Raw genomic sequence first — 18367 nt, 5'->3', positions numbered from 1 at the left:
CTCAAAATTAATTAAATAATCAATTAGGTGGACAGCAACTGAGGAAGACACTCGGAGTCTACCTGTGACTTCCACATACATACATATACATGTGCGTGCACACTAAACACATGTTACATATGCGGCCACATGAACACACGGATACTATCCTGATCTTGTCCTACATGTAGAACTTGACCAAAACCAAAGGAAGATAAAACCTGGAGAACCCGAGAGGCACAGAAAAGCCTGTGTGCAACCTCTTCAGCAACAAGCATCAGTCTCCCAAATTTAACTACAGTCTAAACAAAACTTTCAGACACACCCGAAAACCAAAAGACATATCAATAATCTTGCTAATCTGTCGTCAGCCTTTTGTTTTGTATGTACATTTTACATGTAACAGAGAAACATCTTCAAGCTACATGTATGTAATTTTCTCAGTTTTTATGTAGTTCAACTCAACCTGGACTTATGGGACTCACTCATGTAGGAACAAAAAGCATATTTTTTCTCAGTCATAGGTAAATCCAGTGTCCTGTACATTATATGGGTAAATTGTCGCCTGCTGCTTAAGCCCCCTGAGGAGCTGGCTCTAGAAGCAGGGTTGCCCCTCCCCATTTGAGACCCAAGCATGTTTCTCTCAGAGCCTCCTCCAGAGTTCCTTGTCTGGGGATGGGTTGCCTTTTCTGAGTCTGTTCTTAGTAGAACAATGTGTTTACCTTTGGGCTGTTTTGTCCTTCAGGATATTTTGTCTCACACAGAAGTTGAGTTGTTGGAAGGAGAATTTGGCATCTCTGCTCTTGAGTCCCACCATTGCGACTCCAAGAGAGCAATGGCTGCCTTGTGCCAGCGCTCTAAGTTGGGAGGGAGCCGGTGCTAGTGTCTGCTTGCCCACTGCCTTGTTAGGACATTCCAACAAGAGCTACTTAGGAGAGAAGGGTTTGCTTTCACCCCAACTCAGGTTGCAGAACATCATAACAGGGAAGGCAAGAACTTGAAGAGCCTGTCTCATCACACTGATCTTTCCTTTTCACTCTGACCATGACCCAGCCCATGAAATGGTGCTGCCCACATCAGGGTAAGTCTCCCAATCCCGGTTAATCCAATTAGAAAAACTCCTCACAGTTATACCCCACAATCTAACACAATCCAGAAGATTCCTCATTGAGGATCCAAGTGGTTCTAGATTGTGTCAAGTTGAGAGTAAAACTGATGACCACAGTTATACAGCAAGAAAAACAAAAACCCAAGTTACTTCTTAGCATCTTGCCTCTGTACAATGTTAATAGCATTAAAATTTTCTTTAACAAGTTATAAACACATTCAGTGTTTCTAGTTTTGAATTTGCTACTTTCCCCAACTATGGATTGTAATACAACAACTGGATTGATTTGGGCTTTTTTTTTTTTAAACCTTGTGTGGTATTTATAGACATTAGTATATCTTTCTTCCTTGGAACTATTATTCCTAGACTATTCCTAGACTAAAATCCACAAACGGTAATCACTAGGTGAAGTGGAAACTTAAGGGTTCTTTGGAAAGTCAGCTGGACGGTGTTTTGCTGGGGCAAACGCGTGAAGAAATGTTTCCCTGAAGCAGACACAGGAGAGAGGATGTTCTTTGCGAAGGACACGCATGTTTTGGTCTGCCGACTCATGCCGAGGCCGAGGCCTGGCTGTTTCTGCTGGGTAGTGCCACCGCTGCTGATCCAGTTTGCTATCCTGACTCTACCGACCTGGACTGCCGTGTATCCGTGAAGTGTTTGCAAGTGGCTCGAGCTGCCGCTGCTCACCTGTGAACTGAACTGCTGATTTCCAGACAACACAGATGGGAGTTGCTTCAAAGAACCTTTCTAAACAGGTCCACTTCCCCCATATCCTTTCTTTTCCACTACCACTAGTCGGTGGTGGGCTACAAGGGAGGTTAAAGCATTTAAGAACCATCATTAAATATAGGCATTTGAAAAAGTTAAAATTACAACTAGAATGTATAACACAAATGTTTTCCTCGTTACATATTGCAATGTTGCTTTGCAAAATGACTCTGCAAATTTAGAATGCCCATAGTTGCCTTAAGCATGGGTGTGCCAATTTCTTCAAAATGTTTCTAGCATTGGGTCCTATCATTGACATTTTTTTTTTCTCTGCCAGTAATCTTTAACAAGTACGTTTTAAGAATCTCTTTTCTGAAAGACATTATGTTAGATGTTTTAAGATGGCAGAACAGGTAATCTAGGCTTTTAATCTGGTGGGGCAAGTGATCATGAGTAGGTAACTCACATACTGTGGGGATGGTGATTGCAGGAAACAGCAGGCTGGGTTGGAGGCATGTCACGCACCAAGCTACAATAACAAAATATGGGGTTTCACCTGATTTTCTTTTCACAGTTACGTTTTGAATAGGCAATTCTGTCACATGCTTTAAAAAACACTGAGGAGGTCTGAGAGATGGCTCAGTTTTAAAGTGTGCTGTGCAAGTGTGGACACCTGAGTTCTTTTGGTACCTGCAAAAGTCTGGTGCAGCCGTACCTATCTGTAAACCTGGTTCTGAGACGGTGGATGTAAGCAGATCCCTGTAGCTGACTTACCAGGCAGCACAGTCAGATCAATGAGCTTCAGATTCAGTGAGAGATCCTGTTTCAAAAAGTGGCTGAGGAAGACACCTCTATTAATCTCTAGCCTCCAAACACACGCACAAACACATCCACATATACTCCTACACACAGCCCTCCATGCACACAGCTATATGACTATGCACACACACACATGCACGCACACTAGCTTTAAGAATAAAAAGGTATATGGTGGTCTCCCATCCTGGTCCACCAGGCACTCAGTTTCCTTCTCTCCCCACACTGATTGTTTCATGTATATATGTATAGTAATGTCTTAGGACATGCAAACGAATGCAGGCATTTTACTCTGTGTTTTACACCCACTACTGATGCACTATTTACGCACAAATATTTGCCAGTGTCCATATCTGGCAATCACGTGAGCAGCTAAGAAGCACTAGAATTATCAGATGGGAGGGAGGGAATGTGGGGGAAAGGCCGCAGCCCACCTGTTAGGCTGGTATGGAAGGATAGTGTCAACTCAGGCGGGGATAACTGTGTGATTTCCTTTAAACTGTAATTGATGAGCTGATCTTTCTGGTGCAGGTTGGATAAATTATTCACCCTCTTGGCATAGTTAGGAGGCTTTAGATATACGATCTGATTGTTCCCCACTAGATGCCTGGGTTTATCCAGTCAGTTTTTCTCCCTTTGTGGTTTAGACAGACAAACTTGGTGTTGGTTATAGACAACTGGCTAGATGTTTAGGTGAGGCCCCAAATAGCTGGATTCAGCGACTCCCTTCAGTCCTTCTTCTTTGCTTCATGTATGGCCTCATGCATCCCAGGCCAGCCTTTAGTTCCAAAGACGACCTCGAACTCTCGATTCTCTTGGCTCTTGGCTCTATCTTCCACGTGCTAGGATTGCATATGCGGACCATTGGTATATGTGGCCTGGTGGCTCTGAGGATCCAGCCTAGGGCTTTGTGTGTGCTGGGCAAGTGCTCGACCAAATACTCCATATCCCCATGTAGACCAGCTTCTCTTCTAAGAGTCCTTCAAGCATCTGTAAGAAGAGTCTGTAAGAAGGTGAACATCAAAGCCAAGCAGGCTCTCTTGCCAACAGCAGAAACTAAGCTCAAGTCCTGGCAATAGCCTTTATCAGTGTCAAGGACCAAATGAAAATCTCTGCAGTGGTAACCGACTGATCTCTGAGAAGGAAGACAGGGCGCGGGGCCAAACAGGGCTAGGAGGGCTGTCTGTAGAGAGAAGGACAGTCTTGTTTCCTTTTCATTTGACTGACATCATCATAAAACCCTTATTCCCACCCCCTCAGCCTGGCCTTGCCTTCTGATCTCCCTGACCCCGCCCACCACCTTGCACTTCGCAGCTCCCTCGGGACATTCCTCCTTCATTTCCTTTTCCTTTGTTTGTCCAGGTTGGCCTTGAACTCAGTGTGTAACTAAAAACGACTTCGCACTTCTGAACATCTCAAGTGCTGAGATTACAAGTGTTCACCACTATTCCTGATGTATGTGCTGCGGGGAATCAAACCCAGGGCTCCATGTATGCTACACAAGTGCTCTGCCAACTAAGCTACAGTCCTCTTACCCCTCCCTCCCTCCCTCCCTCCCTCCCTTCCCCCTTATTGAATTCCCTGGAGATGGGTCCATAATAGCTGTGCTTTTTTTGCAAAAAAAACTTAGATGCTAACACTGCAAGGAGCTGGGGTTATAGTAGAGTGTCTGCCTTGAGCACACGGGTCCTCAAATGCTCAGAACAGAGCTAGAGATGCCAAGGAACTGGTTTTTGTTTGTTTGTTTATTAGTTAATGTAAACAGCTGTAACGAATGGGCTGATCTGTTAAGCAGTGAAAGGAAGCCCTCTCTCTTAAAACAGGAAGCCCGAGGCCAGAGGCCAGGCGTAGTGTAGCACACTTTTAAATCACAACAGAAGGAGGCAGAAGCAGACAGGTCCATGGATCTGGTTTACCCAGTGAGTTCCAGGTCACCTACAGCTACATAGTAAGACAGACAGACAGACAGATAGACAGGAAGAAAGAAAGAAAAAAAGCAACACCAATGTACGTCTTGAATGTCCCATCTGTCATTTCTGTGTGTGGCTTTGAAGCCCAGGGAGGAAGTGGGCTCTCACTAAATGCTACGTTCATACATAAAAACTTGGAAGGGAGCCTTGCACACAAGCCTCTTCCTACGCCGCCGATGATCCGCCTTTTCTTTGTAGATTAGAGACTCTCACTTTCACACTCTGGTGCAAGGACCTCTCTGAAGCGCGATAGATAGGCGGTGAGCACAGAGCTGGAAAGCCTCTGTTCCCAAGGCCACAGCGCCCGCCGCTGATCACGTGGCGCGGTCGCTAGCCTCCCCACGTCCCGCCCCCGCCCTCTCCCTCTCCCGGTTCGCACCGCCCTCCCGCCCCCGTCCTCACTGCGCAAGCGCGGGCCGCGAGCGTGGGGCACCTCGAGACAGCCGGGCTGCGAGCTGCGGAGCGTGCGGTTTTGCGGCCTGCGTTCGGCCAGCTCCAGCGGCTCACAGGCCGAGGTAACGGGGCGCAGCAAGCCGAGCCTCCCCGCTCCCCGCTCCCCGGACAGCGCGGGCCATGGAGACTCAAGTGCTGACGCCGCACGTCTACTGGGCTCAGCGGCACCGCGAGCTGTATCTGCGCGTGGAGCTGAGTGACGTGCAGGTAAAGGCCGGGCTGCGGGCTGCGCGCGGGATCGGGGTCCCCGGGTACCCGTCGGCCGCCCTGCGCGGACGCGCTCCTGCAGTGCGCCAGCGGGAGCCGCGAGTGGGGGCTCCCCGGTCTCCCCTAGGGCTGCAGGTGCGGCCGGGCGTTCTGCGCGTGGCCCCCCGGTATCCCCTTTGTTCCCGGCAGGCGCCCTGGGGAGCCGGAGTCCCGGAGGCCGGCCGCTGGCCTTCGGGTTGTCTCAGGCCCTCAGTTGTGGGATGAGCTCCGTGGGTCTACAGTGCGGCGTGACAGTGGCCTGTTGGGCCGTGGCTGGTTGTCAGCGCTGGCCTCTGCGGTCCAACCGGGGCGGCCCATTGACGTTCTCAAGGCCGGTCGCTGGACTGGGCGGGGGGCAACCCCCCAACCGTTCAGTGATGGGAATCTACACCCCCGCTCGCCAAGGAAATGATTGATTTCCATCCTCTCTATGAGGCTGTGAGCTCAGCCTTACCAAGTTGCGTAAAGAAATTATCCTGTTAAATTAAGCATTAATTTCATCTCGTTTGCCTGTTAATGTGAGCAAATCAGATCCCTGGGAACCTCCCACGTCTCTAAATAGACCATCCAGTATTCTGTGTGAAGCAGTGGTTTTGGTCCGGATTGTTCTTTCTACAGACATCCTTACTCCCCAGTCTCCTTGACATCCAGGGTATTTATTCTAACGGCCTTCATTTCTCTGAACTGTTTCTCGCTCACAATTAGATACCTGTCTTGGATTCATCAATTCATCTGGCATATTTTCTTGCAGGGTCTAGGTACCATGTCCACTTGAGTCTATAATCTTTGCTTCTGGAATGTAAATCGTTTCCCCTAGCGAACGATGAAGCTAATACTGGCCAGAATGTCTTTGAGTAAGCAGTAAATTTCATTTAAGGTGTAAGCAAACCAGAATAAATGCTTTTCTATAATAAGATGAATAATTTTCTGTGCTGTTGTTCTCTGCTACAAGATTCTTTGCTAAAATAGAAAAAAAATGTTTTTTTTTTAAATTTTTATTTTTTATTTTGAAGTCAGTCGTGCTATGCGGTTATGGCTGGCCAGGCTGGCCTGGAACTCAAAAGAGATCTGCCAGCCTCTGCCTCCTGGGTGCTGGGATTAAAAGTGTGCACCACCATCCCCAGAGATTCATGTTTGAAACATGTTAGCAGTGAACACGGTGAAGGTGGAGAAGAAAGGAGAAAACTTTTCTTTTGGAGAGAAAAGTCCTTTTTAAGAAATTTTGGGAAGAACAAGTCCGTCACCCCTCATGGAGGTTTTATCTTTCCGGGGCTTCACATCTGCTAGTCTGAGGCATTAGTTTTAAAAGAACATGTCAGTACTGTGTATACCAGACTACAGATTTACAGAGATGAGTCAGACAAGCTTCACTTTCCCAGGGCACAGGCAACTTTTCCAGGGCATTCTGTCTATAAGGAAGCGTATTACTTAAAAACAGAAAAAGGTTGTTCATGAGTATGTCTGTTGGTAAGGCTGGGGTTTGGTGTTGAAACAGGTCCCTGGTACTAAAATAATTCCTTTGCCTGTCTATCATTGTGTTGGAAATGACTTCCAGAGATGAGAGGCTTCTTGTCTACCTGTTACTGGGAGAACTTTCCAGAGACCCCCACCTGTAGCTAAAACCAAGTTTATTGTAACTACTCTTTGCAGATGGGGGCGGGGTGGTGACAGTGTCTATTATAGTGTGTTAAAACTGATTATAGGATTTGAGCATTGGTGTTTGGGGGGAGACCAAATGCAAGAGGGGGCTCCGTGTAGCTTAGATGCTGTGGATAAAACTGTCTCGAAAAACAGTAAGGAGGAGAGACATAGGATTAAACTGTTTTGGAGAAACAGTGTTCACTTTGGCCAAGAGAGGGAGGGTGTCTGGTATATCTTTGGCAGCAGTGTGACCAGGTGTTTGTTTTTGTGCACAATTGTGCATTAGGCTCTGCCTCATTCTGTTTTCAGAATAATCTTTTCTGAAGTTGTTGTCCTATGAGGTGGTAATGGCCAATAAGAGAATGGCCCCTTCTGGCTGTGCATTTAGTGAATGTCAGGAGCCAGCTCTGTTTGCTCTCTTGAGTAATCTACTCCGGTTCAGTTGAAACAACTTCTAGCTCAGGGTCAGCTCAAGATGAAGCAATCCATTTGCTTAGTAGGAACCATTTAAGGAACACTCGCTCTCATTGGTCCCTGAGGTAGGTTCATGGGCTCTTGGGCAGCTTTCAAATACTCTTTTGCCTCTTCCAGTGTATCCTGCAGCTGATAAGTGAATTTCAAAGGGTTGAAAACTCCACAGCAGTGTGGGGGTGATCAACTCTGCCTCCTCCCAGGACAGGATGCATAGTCCAGTTGTCACATCAGTCTTTGGAGTCACAGAGTTAGCACTGATGGGAAACCACGGCTGCTGTGTACAGGGCTGTAAACAGTGACAGCCTCACTGGCTGTTATGCTTGAGGTGAGCAATAGCAAAGAGGCAGCGGGGATGGTGATTTCAGCATCGATACACAAGTCTGCCGTGGGTGTTAAAACAAGTGTTCATTTAGCAAGGTTTCTGCTGTATTCAGGCAGGGTACACAGCTGGTTTGAAAGATACTGTTTTTGTCGGTGTCTGGTAGAAAGAGAAGTCATCCAAGGTGTGAGACTGGGCCTTTTTTCTTCCACTTATTAGCTGGTGACCACAGACAGTATGAGCCTCATTCTCCTCATTTGCGTAAATGTGACTAACGATGGTATGTGATTCATGGGAAGGGTTCTTCTGGTGTTTGAATGGGGTTGAGAGGTGACTTGTAAAGTCTAGTGTGCCATCCGAGCATGCGGGGTTTATATTGACTGTGATGCTAAGTCTTAGATGAGAGACACACGGAGCACTGAAGCTGAACACTATCTAATAGCAGACCCGTCTACATAGGAAACCTTACATCACATGACCAAGATGGCTTTACACAGTAATTGAGAAAGGATGAACCATTCACAAAATTGGATTAGGAGAACTATTAACCCAAGTGGCAAAAAGATTAAGATTTCTGCCTCTGGGTCATTCTCAAAAATCATTTTTAAATGGGTTAATGAAAACTGACTGTGTAAGTGAAGCTGCTAAAGAAAATGGAGGAGATGGTGTTAGAAACACAGAAGAACATCTTAAACCAAATGTAAATCTTCAAGGAGAAGCTTGGTAAGTCAAGTTTGGAGAATAGACTTGCCCCAAATACCCTGCAAACGGCCAGCATCTTTCCGAAAGAACAAAGCAAGAAAGCATGTATTTTCTAGCATAAAAAGAGAGAGAGAGAGAGAGAGAGAGAGAGAGAGAGAGAGAGAGAGAGAGAGAATGAATAGATAGTAAAAACAGGGGAATGAGTGTCCAGGACCCTAAAATGCTGCCTGCCTAGTTTCAGGGATAAGCAGGTCCCATGAGAGCATGTGTGCTGTGTCTGGCGGTAGTTGATGCTGTGGATGTTTGAGAGACAGTAAACATTTCTGGGGGGAGGAGATGGCTGGGGTGGTGCACACCTTTAATCCAGAACTTAGGAGGCAGAGGCAGATATCTGTGAGTTTGAGGTCAGCCTGGTCTACGTGGCAAGTTCCAGGTTAGCCAGGGCTATTTCGTGAGCCCCTGTCTCAAGGGGAAAATTGTGTGTATGTGTATGCACCTGTGTGTTTGAGTGTGTGTGTGTGCATTTGTGGAGGTCAGAAGACAGCTTCCAGAGTCAGCTCAATCCTATCATTTGAATCTGGGGAATAGACCATGGTCAGCCTTGGCTAGAAGCTTCTTTGCTTACCGGTAGATCTATCATTCTTCTTGATTTATCGGTAGATCTATCATTCTGGCCCAACATGAGGTTCTTTTTTGTTCTGCCAGCCCTCAGTGAGTCTTTTTTTTTTTTTTTTTTTTCTTTTTTGAGTCATCTTTAATACAGTTAGTGTGAATATTAATCGGCAAACAGTCTGGCAATGTCTGCTTGAACTGAAGATGTGCTTTAAGTAATTGTAGCTGTACCAGTGTCTGTTTTACTTCCTTTTAAGCCACAGACAAATAGAGCATAATTTCAATGGATGTTAGTTATGGATGGCAGTGTTTGTTATAGTTTTCAGTGTTTGGACAGTTGCTTGAAACATTTCACAATAAAACTCAGAAATTCTAAACTGTTCATAACCACAAAACAAAACTACCCATAAAGTAGTAAACTAACTTGATCATTTGAATCGATTTAGATCCAAGGCCATGACTAGGTGTTGGTCACAGTAGGTAGTATAAAGGTAGTGTCTTTAGGTTAAGGGCTGGACAGGAGGTACTGAATAAAACAGTTCTCTAGGTAAGTGCTAAGTTGAAAATAAAGGGAGACCCGAGATGGCAGAGGCAGACTTAACTGAGTGGTCAGGGAAGGCTGCATGGAAGAAATGATGAGGTCTGAGCCAAGAGAAAGTGGAAGGATAGAATGAGTTACACAGGCGGCACAGAGTAGGGCTGGGCTTGCAGCTCAGTGGAAGAATGTTCTTCCAATGCTTGACAGGTTGTGGGAGAGACCCCCCTTCACTACCACACAAAGAGACAATGCAGCCAAACCTGGGAGGGAAAAAGGAACCGAGAGAGAGAGAGAGAGAGAGAGAGAGAGAGAGAGAGAGAGAGAGAGAGAGAGAGAGAGAGAAAGAAGAAGAAGAAGAAGAAGAAGGAGGAGGAGGAGGAGGAGGAGGAGGAGGAGGAGGAGGAGGAGGAGGAGGGAGAGGGAGGGAGAGGGAGAGGGAGAGAGAGAGAGAGAGAGAGAAGAAGAAGGAGGAGGAGGAGGAAGGAGAGGGAGAGGGAGGGAGAGGGAGGGGGAGGGAGAGGGAGAGGGAGAGAGAGAGGGAGGGAGAGAGAGAGAGAGAGAGAGAGAGAGAGAGAGAGAGAGAGAGAGAGAAACATTCTGACAAGTATACAGACTTAAAGACAGGCCTGGGGCTTGGAGGGTTCCTGGGGAACAGAAAGGACATTAGTATGTGTGAGGCATTGTAAGGAAAAGAGGGAGAGGGGGTTGGAGGGTTTGAAGATGTAGGTCATGTGGAGCCTTGTTGCCATGGCAAGGCGCTTGAATTTCATTGTAGAGCAATGGGAACTATTGAAGAGTTTTGAGCAGAAGGATGAGCCCTTGGAATCTGTATTTTAAAAATTACTCAGGGGCCTGCAGAGAGTGCACACATTCACACACAAAATGTCTGGGAGAACCTGGAGGGCAGGTCTGCTTTGATATGTAAAATATGCACCTCAGTCCTTACCCCCCCCCCCCCCCAGGGTTTCTTTGTGTAACAGAGCCTTGGCTGTCCCGGACTTGCTTTAGAGACCAGGCTGGCCTTGAACTCAGAGCTCTGCCTGCCTCTGCCTCTCGAGTGCTGGGATTAAAGGTGTGCCTTGTAGGTGCTCTCTCTGGGTTATGCAGGACTATTGATTGAAGAGAGACAAGGCAGGATGGTTTTAGGCTTCTCAGGCATCAAGCGGATCAGCTTCTCCAGGACTGGACACAAACCCTTCTGCAGAGCCTCTTTATTGTTACAGAAAGCACCTTTAGCAAGCCAGTCTTGGTATAACAAAACTTATCTGTTCTCGGGGGTGTATTGAAGGAACTATCACCTTAAGCAATTTTTAGCCATACAGAAGACACTTCCTGGTTTGCCAGGCATGTCTAGAGACTAAGTTATGCAAAGGCTCCGAGAATCCTTCAAAGGAATAACCCCATAAAATCTCAGGCAACGATCACCGACAAAAGGCTACTTCAGAGTTTCGGTGTCATCATTCTAGATTCATGCCGGATATGGTGGTTCCGCCAAAATCTGCCACAGGCGCTCCACACCACCGAGCTGAGCACATACATCCTTATACAGCGGAGTTTTGTTTGTTTTTATCTAAGCTGGTGGGCTTATCGCTGTTCAGTGAACATCCCTGTGTGAAAACTTGGTGTTTCAGTAATTTGGTTTTTGTTTGTTTGAGACAGGGTTTCTCTGTGTAGCTCTGGCAGTTCTGGAACTCTTATCTGTAGAGCAGGCTGGTTGAGATCCGACTGCCTCTTCTTGTGCTGGGTTTAAAGGCCACCCAGCTCAGTAAGAGGTTCTTAGAACTGACTGGTGGTGGGATGTGAGATTCCGTTGAGTGATTGGCAGGAACCATCTGATGAAGTTTGTGATTCACAAGGACGTCTGCAGCTTCAGTGTTCTGGGAACATTTCCAAGGAGATAACATTTGAGCAGAAGCCTGTATGTTAATAAGCCATATAAGGAGGCTGGAGGCCCAATGGTTAAGAGCACTGGCTGCTTCTGCAGAGGACTAAGGTTAAATTCCCAGCACTGACATGGCAGCTGTCCCAGTTAGGGTTACTATTGCTGTGGTTAAACACCATGACCAAGTTGAGGAGGAAAGGGTGTATTTGGCTTACATTTCCACTTTGCAGTCCAGCACTGAAGGAACCCAGGACAGGAACTCAAAGAGGGCAGGAACCTGGAGGCAGGAGCTGATGCAGAGGTGATGGAGGATGCTGCTTACTGGCTTGCTCATCATGGTTTTCTCAGCCTGCTTTATTATAGAACCCAGGACCACCAGCCCAAGGATGGCACCACCCACGGTGGGTTGGGCCCTCTCCCATTGATCACTAATTAAGGAAATACACTCCAACCATATCTTATGGAGGTATTTTTTTCAGTGAGGTGTTCTTCTCTCAGATAATTCTAGCTTGTGTCAAGTTGACATAAAATTAACCAGCGCTGTGGCTTACAACTATCTATAACATTAGTTCCAGGGGATACAGTGTCCTCTTCTGGCCCTTGCAGTCACTGAACATGCACATCATATACACACATACATGCAGGCAAAATATATAAAAGTTTCTTAAAAAGAAGCCATGCAAGGACTGTGGGTGTTGCATGTGGTAGAGTGTCTACCCAGCATGTGCAAGGCGCTGGGTCCCATTTCTGGTGCTGTAAAAGTAACTTTTATTCACCAGATGTATTGTTGTCTCTGAGGCTTTCTGCTGAGTAAATTCACCCTTTCTAGTACTTTCTGAACTCTTGACTGGCTGGTTCGACTCAGCTGTTCTGACCCAAACTCCTCTCCAAGCTGACTGATTCAAACTGGCTTCTCTCAGCTTCTGACTGACTCGTTCTGCTTGGCCTCAGACTGACTCTGGCAATCTGTTCTAATCTGCGGGCTCCTTCTCACTCTCTGGCTCATTCTATCTTCACTTGCAACATGTCTTTGTAAAACTGTCCTGGTTAAAAAAAAAAAGCCTCTCTTTCTCTGCTCTTCTTGTGAGAGTTGGGCATATCCTATCTCTGACTCATTCTGTCAAATCTTTCTCTGATTCGTTACTTTGTCTGCCCCTCAATTAGACATCAACTTTCAAACATGGCTGCTTCCTTCTACAAAGTAACTTTACTTTTGTTGTTGGAATTAAAGGTGTGTGCTAAGGGCATGTCTGTATTCCAGCCAGATCACACACAGACCTAGAAGGTCTTTGGATATGTTCTCTCTTCCTTGCCAGAGCAGCCATGTTGCTGAATAAAAATTCTTCCACATGGCACTGGAGAGAAAAAAAAGGAAACCCTTGTGAAATTGTGGGACTATTACAGGGAGAGAAGAACTACTGGGAAATCCCTCCAAGGACAGCAGCAGCTGATAAATTCAAGACAAGTGGAGCAAGGCTGGAGAAGAGTCTGGGCCGAGTCATTTTGGGTCTTCATGTCCTGGATTCTGCCTGTATAAGCCTTCATCTCTGAGACTTACTCCACAGGGGGGATGAGTGGCTCACTGAAAGGCTCACTGTCAAATCTTCGGAAGAGACTCCAGAGCCTGGTAGCCCTTGAGGGTGCCTCTGCATTGCCTGGCATCAGGACTTCATGCAAGGTAGCTTTTTAACCACCCTGGACCCCTTACTAAGCCCTAAAACAAATGAAAATACAGCTTTTTGTAGAGAGGAAAGAGAATGAAGAAACAGCAGCATACGTCCTCTGGCTGCATACCACACTGTGGACCTGATTTGACTCTCAGGATGCCAGTTTCTGACAAAAAACTGAGGGAAAACCAAAAGAGAGCAGCAGCAGCAGCAGCAGCAGCAGGAGGAGGAGGAGGAAGAGGAGGAGGAGGAAGAAGAGGAGGAGGAGGTTTGGACAGCCCAGGCGCTCTCCACTTGGAAAGCAAGCAGGTGACAAGAACCAACAGAGGAGACACAGAGTAGCCCGAGGCATGGATCCAAGACTGTGTCCTAGAAGCTGGGAGAGAACGTTTCAGTGGGATGTGGTCAACCGTGGCCATTGCCTATAATCTGAATAATCTGAGGTGGGCATGTCTGCTAGATTTAGCAGCATACAGGTTTTTGATGGTCTTGACTTGAGTGTGTCAGAGTGTGTAAGTGGAGGCTAGATCATACAGATAGAAAAGTGATCTGAAGTGAACTGGGTATGGAGTGCTGTGGCAGGGTGCTGTGGCAGTGCTTGCCTAGCATGGCCAAGACCCTGGGTTCAGTCACCAGTGTGGTAAAGTGAATAAGCTCAGTTTATAACAAGGAAGAAGAGATGATTAGAGGTAACTGTAGTGACAATTTTGGAAGTTTGGTTTCTTTTCTTTTTCTTTCTTTTTTTGGGGGGGAGGGGGTTGAGACAGGGTTTCTCTATGTAATAGCCCTGCTGACCTGGAACTCACTTTGTACACTTTGTAGGCCTGGCTGGCCTCAAACTCAGAGATCCACCTGCCTCTGCCTCCCAAGTGCTGAGATCACCACCACTCGGTGAATTTTGGTTTCTTTAAAAACACAGAAATATAATAAGAGTATGTTTTTGTTTTAATCTCAGGTGTGGGACATGGGGCTGCTTCACACTGTCCACAGCAGCTGACTGTGATGTGCCTCATGCTGTAGCAGGGGTGTGATTTTGCCAGCTGCAGATAGTTTCTGCAGTTGTGCGATGTTTGGAATTCTGGGAGCTTTCCAGAGGGTATATACATGGTAGGGCTCCCGAGAAGCAGGGTGGGTTGTTGGTTGTTGTTGGTTACAGTTTATTAAGTAGTCATAAGCAAAGAAGTAACAACAATCAGAAGAAATTAGATCTCCTGAGGATGAAGATCAAATTTGCCCCAAGGAACTTGAAACCCTCAACAGCAGGAATTAGTCTAACAACGTCACCACGTTTCTGACCCCTGACTCTATTCAGGGATCTCTTTCCTCTCTGTCCATTTTTCTCTCTTATCTAGTGTTAGGGAGCTGAAAGGGTGGAAGAAAGAAGGACCCACCAAAAGTAGCAAACCAGCTACAACAATGTGTCCAGACAATTGTAAATGACTTTTCCTACTAAGGGAAGACAGGCTCCATGTAGAAGTGACTCCTTATCTCAAATCTGTGCCAGAGAAAGAGCAGCCACCAGAGAGTGTAAGATCATGACTGAAAGACACCAGGGCTGGTCTGAAGGGATTTTAACTAGCCAAGTTGTTGGCAATTTTAAATATTGAATAAGAATGGTAATGGATTTGGCAGAATGGATTTGAAAAAAAAAATCTGAGCTAGGAATGTAGCTCTGTGTGAGAGTGTTTGACTGGCATGTGGAATTGACTCTGGGTTCAATTCTCATTAACACTAAAGAAAGAAATAAACGTTAAAAAAAAAAGCAAAAGAGAAAATCTATGCCTTTTTCTCCAGAAATGAAAAATATAGTAACTTATGTGTAATGCTTCTGTCCAGGGAAGCCCATGTTTTTGGAAGGGCTGCTTATTTAGCTAAACTCTGCCTAGTACACACTGAAATTCCATACTCCCTGAAAGGATGCTAGTATCCCATTATAAACCTGACCCCTGTGGCAGGCACAGCTAGTTAGGGAAGCCAGAGGGGTTTCCTGATGTCAGCCAAAGCCTCCTCTCACAGGTGGCAGCTTCAGCCCTGCTGCGTTCGGTCCTGTACACAGGTTCTCGGCACACACAGGCAAGCATGTGAACGAGAAGGGAACCCTCTGGGTATGGGCCTGCACTATGTCAGAGGCTAGGAAAATGGGGTAGGTTGCTTTAATTTCACTCCCTTGAACAATTACGAAGGCATCAGGGACATAGAGCCAACATAACTGCTCCCTGCTATTCAGCAGTGTGAGTAAGTCCAGAGGACCAGAGAAGCTGACACAGTAATTGCAGCACACTGTTGAGAGCACTGTGCAAAGATGGGTCAGGGAGGAGCTGTGAGGTAAGGGGAGGGAGAGCATTAACGTTGGACACGGTTTTTAGTATAAAGTAAGAGCTGATGTCCTGCAGGCAGAAGGGAGAGCAGTGAGGATGTGAGCTGGCGTCCTGTGTGGTCCTCCGACTTAATGCTCAGCACAGTCCTGAAATGAGGTTTTGTCTGTTTAACTCCTCCTCCCACGTGTGTGTGTGTGTGTGTGTGTGTGTGTGTGTGTGTGTGAGAGAGAGAGAGAGAGAGAGAGAGAGAGAGAGAGAGAGAGTGAGTCAGTCATGTATATGTATGTCCAGGACACATGTTTAGAGGTCAGGAGACAACCCAAGGAGTTGGTTCTGTCCTTCTACCATGTGGGTCCTGAGGATGAAACTCAGGTCTTTACTGTAAGTACTTCCCAGAGCCATCTCACTGGCCCATGGGTAGTCTTATTATTTTAAAAATTACAGTGATAGAAGGGTTGTGGATTTAAAGGTGAATGAGAGAGACAAATAAAAATGATGAAGATATGAATCTCGGTCTAGCTGACTTCAAGGCTGTCTTTTGCTGCTTTCTCTAGCCATGCGCTTTTCATAAGCAAAGGTTGATTCGTTTTTTAGTAATTGTGTTAAAAACAAAAGCATCAACTAAAAAAAAAAAAAATACCAGAAACTCTTCAGGGCTAGCTTGGTCTACACAGTTAGTTCTAGGTCACCCAAGGCTCTGTGTGAGACCCTGTTCTCTCTCTCACACACAGAAATACACACACTGTCTGTGGGAGACAGAGGAAGAGAAGGAGCAAAGGGAGATGGAGGGGGATTAGGAAGTCAGAAAAGGCTTTTGCCCTGAGAATGTTTGTTCAGCTAAGTGATCATGGACTTGAGTGCTGGCAGCCCAACAGGGTGTAGGGTATTAGAAATTGATCAGAGTTCAAAATCTCCGAGAGGCATGGCATGTGATTTCTTCCTTATAATCTGTCCTTTAGATCAAAATTCAAAATTCATCAAAGGTGTGGCACATCACTGGGAGTCTTTCTCTGCACTTAGGTCAAGGTAACTAGAAGCAAACTCCCCTTCCTCCCTGACCGTAGCTTTGCAGTGAGGGCATCAGGCAGACCTGAAGCCATGACTTAAGTGCTCACAGCTAGTGGGATCCTTCAATCCTTGGAAGGAGTAAGCATGGCGCCTGTCCTTAACCTCAGCACTGGGAGCCGCAGGCAGGTGGAGCTCTGTGAATTTGAGCCTGGTCTTCCTGGTCAGCCAGGGCTGCATAGACAGACAATAAACAGACAGACACAGGCTGCGCCAGCTCTTAATGTATCATTTAAACTAGGCAAATGTATCAGCTCATTTCCATACAGGTGTCAGGGTACGAGGAAGTTACATGCATCTAGTAACACACCTGCCTTGTATGTAAGTCACGTGCTCTAAAACTATTACCACCACAGGGTCTCCTTTTTTTTCCTTTTAATTTTGAATTTGTTTGACATAAGCCTTTATTATTGTTGTTGATTCATTTTTGTTTTGCTTTGTTTTGCGACAGGATTTCTCTGTGTAATAGCCTTGGCCTTCTTGGAACTAGCTCTATAGATGAGGCTGGCCTCAAACTCACAGAGATCTACCTGCTGCCTTCTGAGTGCTGGGATTAAAGGCGTGTACTATCACGCCTGGCTATTTTAATTGTTTTATGTGTGTATGGTTTATGGTCTCTGCACCACATGCATGCCTGGCTCTTGAGGAAGCCAGAAAAGGGCATCATCTCCCTTGGAACTGGAGTTATAGATGATTGTAAGTCACCATGTGGGGGCTGGGAATTGAGCCAGGGTCCTTTGGAAGAGCAGCTAGCACTTTTTAACCAGTGGGCCATTTCTTCAGCCCTGCATAAGCCTTTTTTAAAACTGAAAGGTATCATTCCATGACCACCACCTTTGGAGAGGCTAAACCTGACATGCGCGGTGTTCAGATGGGCAGGACCTGCCCTATTATGGCAGAGTTAGGACTTGAAATCTCTGGCTTATAAACATGGTTAGCCAACTACTTAGCTTGTACTATGGCCAGGTATGTTAGCCTTGTTTGGACATACCTGTTTGAGGAGGGAAAAGTCAGGATGCCTTATTTGACTCTAAGGCATCCCAGAACTGTATAGCTTCTTCCTACGGCACGTATCATATTTACATAGAGACCTGTTTCTTGGGCTGGGGAATATAGCTCAGTATTAGAGAGCGCTCTCCCAGCATGCACAGGGCTCTGAGTTTGGTTTCTAATATGGGTGAAAAACAAACTAAAAAACAAAAAAAAATGTCTTTCTCTTACTGAGAACCTCTCATTTCCCAGAAATATGGCCCTTGGCCTTTTCTGGTGAACAGGAGAACAGTCATCTATGCCATATTTTATGGAAGAGGATTTTCTTCTGGGATAAATCTTTTCTCTATCTGTTTTGAAAATATAGAAACAGAAGATGAGGGCCTAGTTCCCAGCACAGGTCCTATAAGCGAGTTCTTGGGTCTGAAATTACGCTAGACGTTGCTGTTCTTCCATAAACCTAGTGAGTCAAGGCAAGGTCTTCTGCGAGTCCTCGGCATTGGGGGCGTGTACAGATCCTGGGGTTTAAGCTTTGGTCCTAGGCTCCACCACTGGGTCTGTGCCTTCTAATTTTCTGGAGATCTAGAGTACTGTGTACTGAGGGTATTAGGGAGAATGGCCAGGGCACAGGGATGTACTTGGAAAACTGTATCTTGGTGCCCTGGTGTCCTGTTTTTGGATGAGGTTTTAGTTCTGTCTGTCCTCCTGTCTCAGAGACTGTTCAGAGTCTGGCTCCTCTGTGTGAAGCCTTTACTTCCACCCACGAGGTTGTTCACTGAAGCTTGACGTCCGCCGAGCTTGCACCCTCCCCTGTTCTGGCTGCTCTTGGCTGTGCGCAGAGCGTGTAGGTGCCCATTGATCTAGATCACCTGCTCTGCA

At 46.3% G+C, this 18367-nt stretch overlaps 1 protein-coding gene across 2 annotated transcripts in view; it reads left to right on the top strand.

Annotated features, from left to right (window-relative positions):
• The first annotated feature begins 4981 nt into the window (after positions 1-4981).
• Positions 4982-18367, top strand: part of Hacd3 (3-hydroxyacyl-CoA dehydratase 3) — a 30553-nt gene continuing 17167 nt past the window's right edge. The window contains exon 1 of one of the 2 annotated variants that reach the window (XM_076925786.1): positions 4982-5241. In XM_076925786.1, the coding sequence (XP_076781901.1) occupies positions 5155-5241 (87 nt within the window). In that variant the 5' untranslated portion in view covers positions 4982-5154. Of the gene's footprint in view, positions 5242-7697; positions 7721-18367 lie in introns of those variants that run through there. The other variant, XM_076925787.1, reaches the window with a different exon arrangement.

The sequence above is a fragment of the Arvicanthis niloticus genome, chromosome 26 (assembly GCF_011762505.2).
Source record: "Arvicanthis niloticus isolate mArvNil1 chromosome 26, mArvNil1.pat.X, whole genome shotgun sequence".
NCBI classification, from domain to species: Eukaryota; Metazoa; Chordata; class Mammalia; order Rodentia; family Muridae; genus Arvicanthis; species Arvicanthis niloticus.
This window is presented reverse-complemented; position numbering and strand designations above follow the sequence as displayed.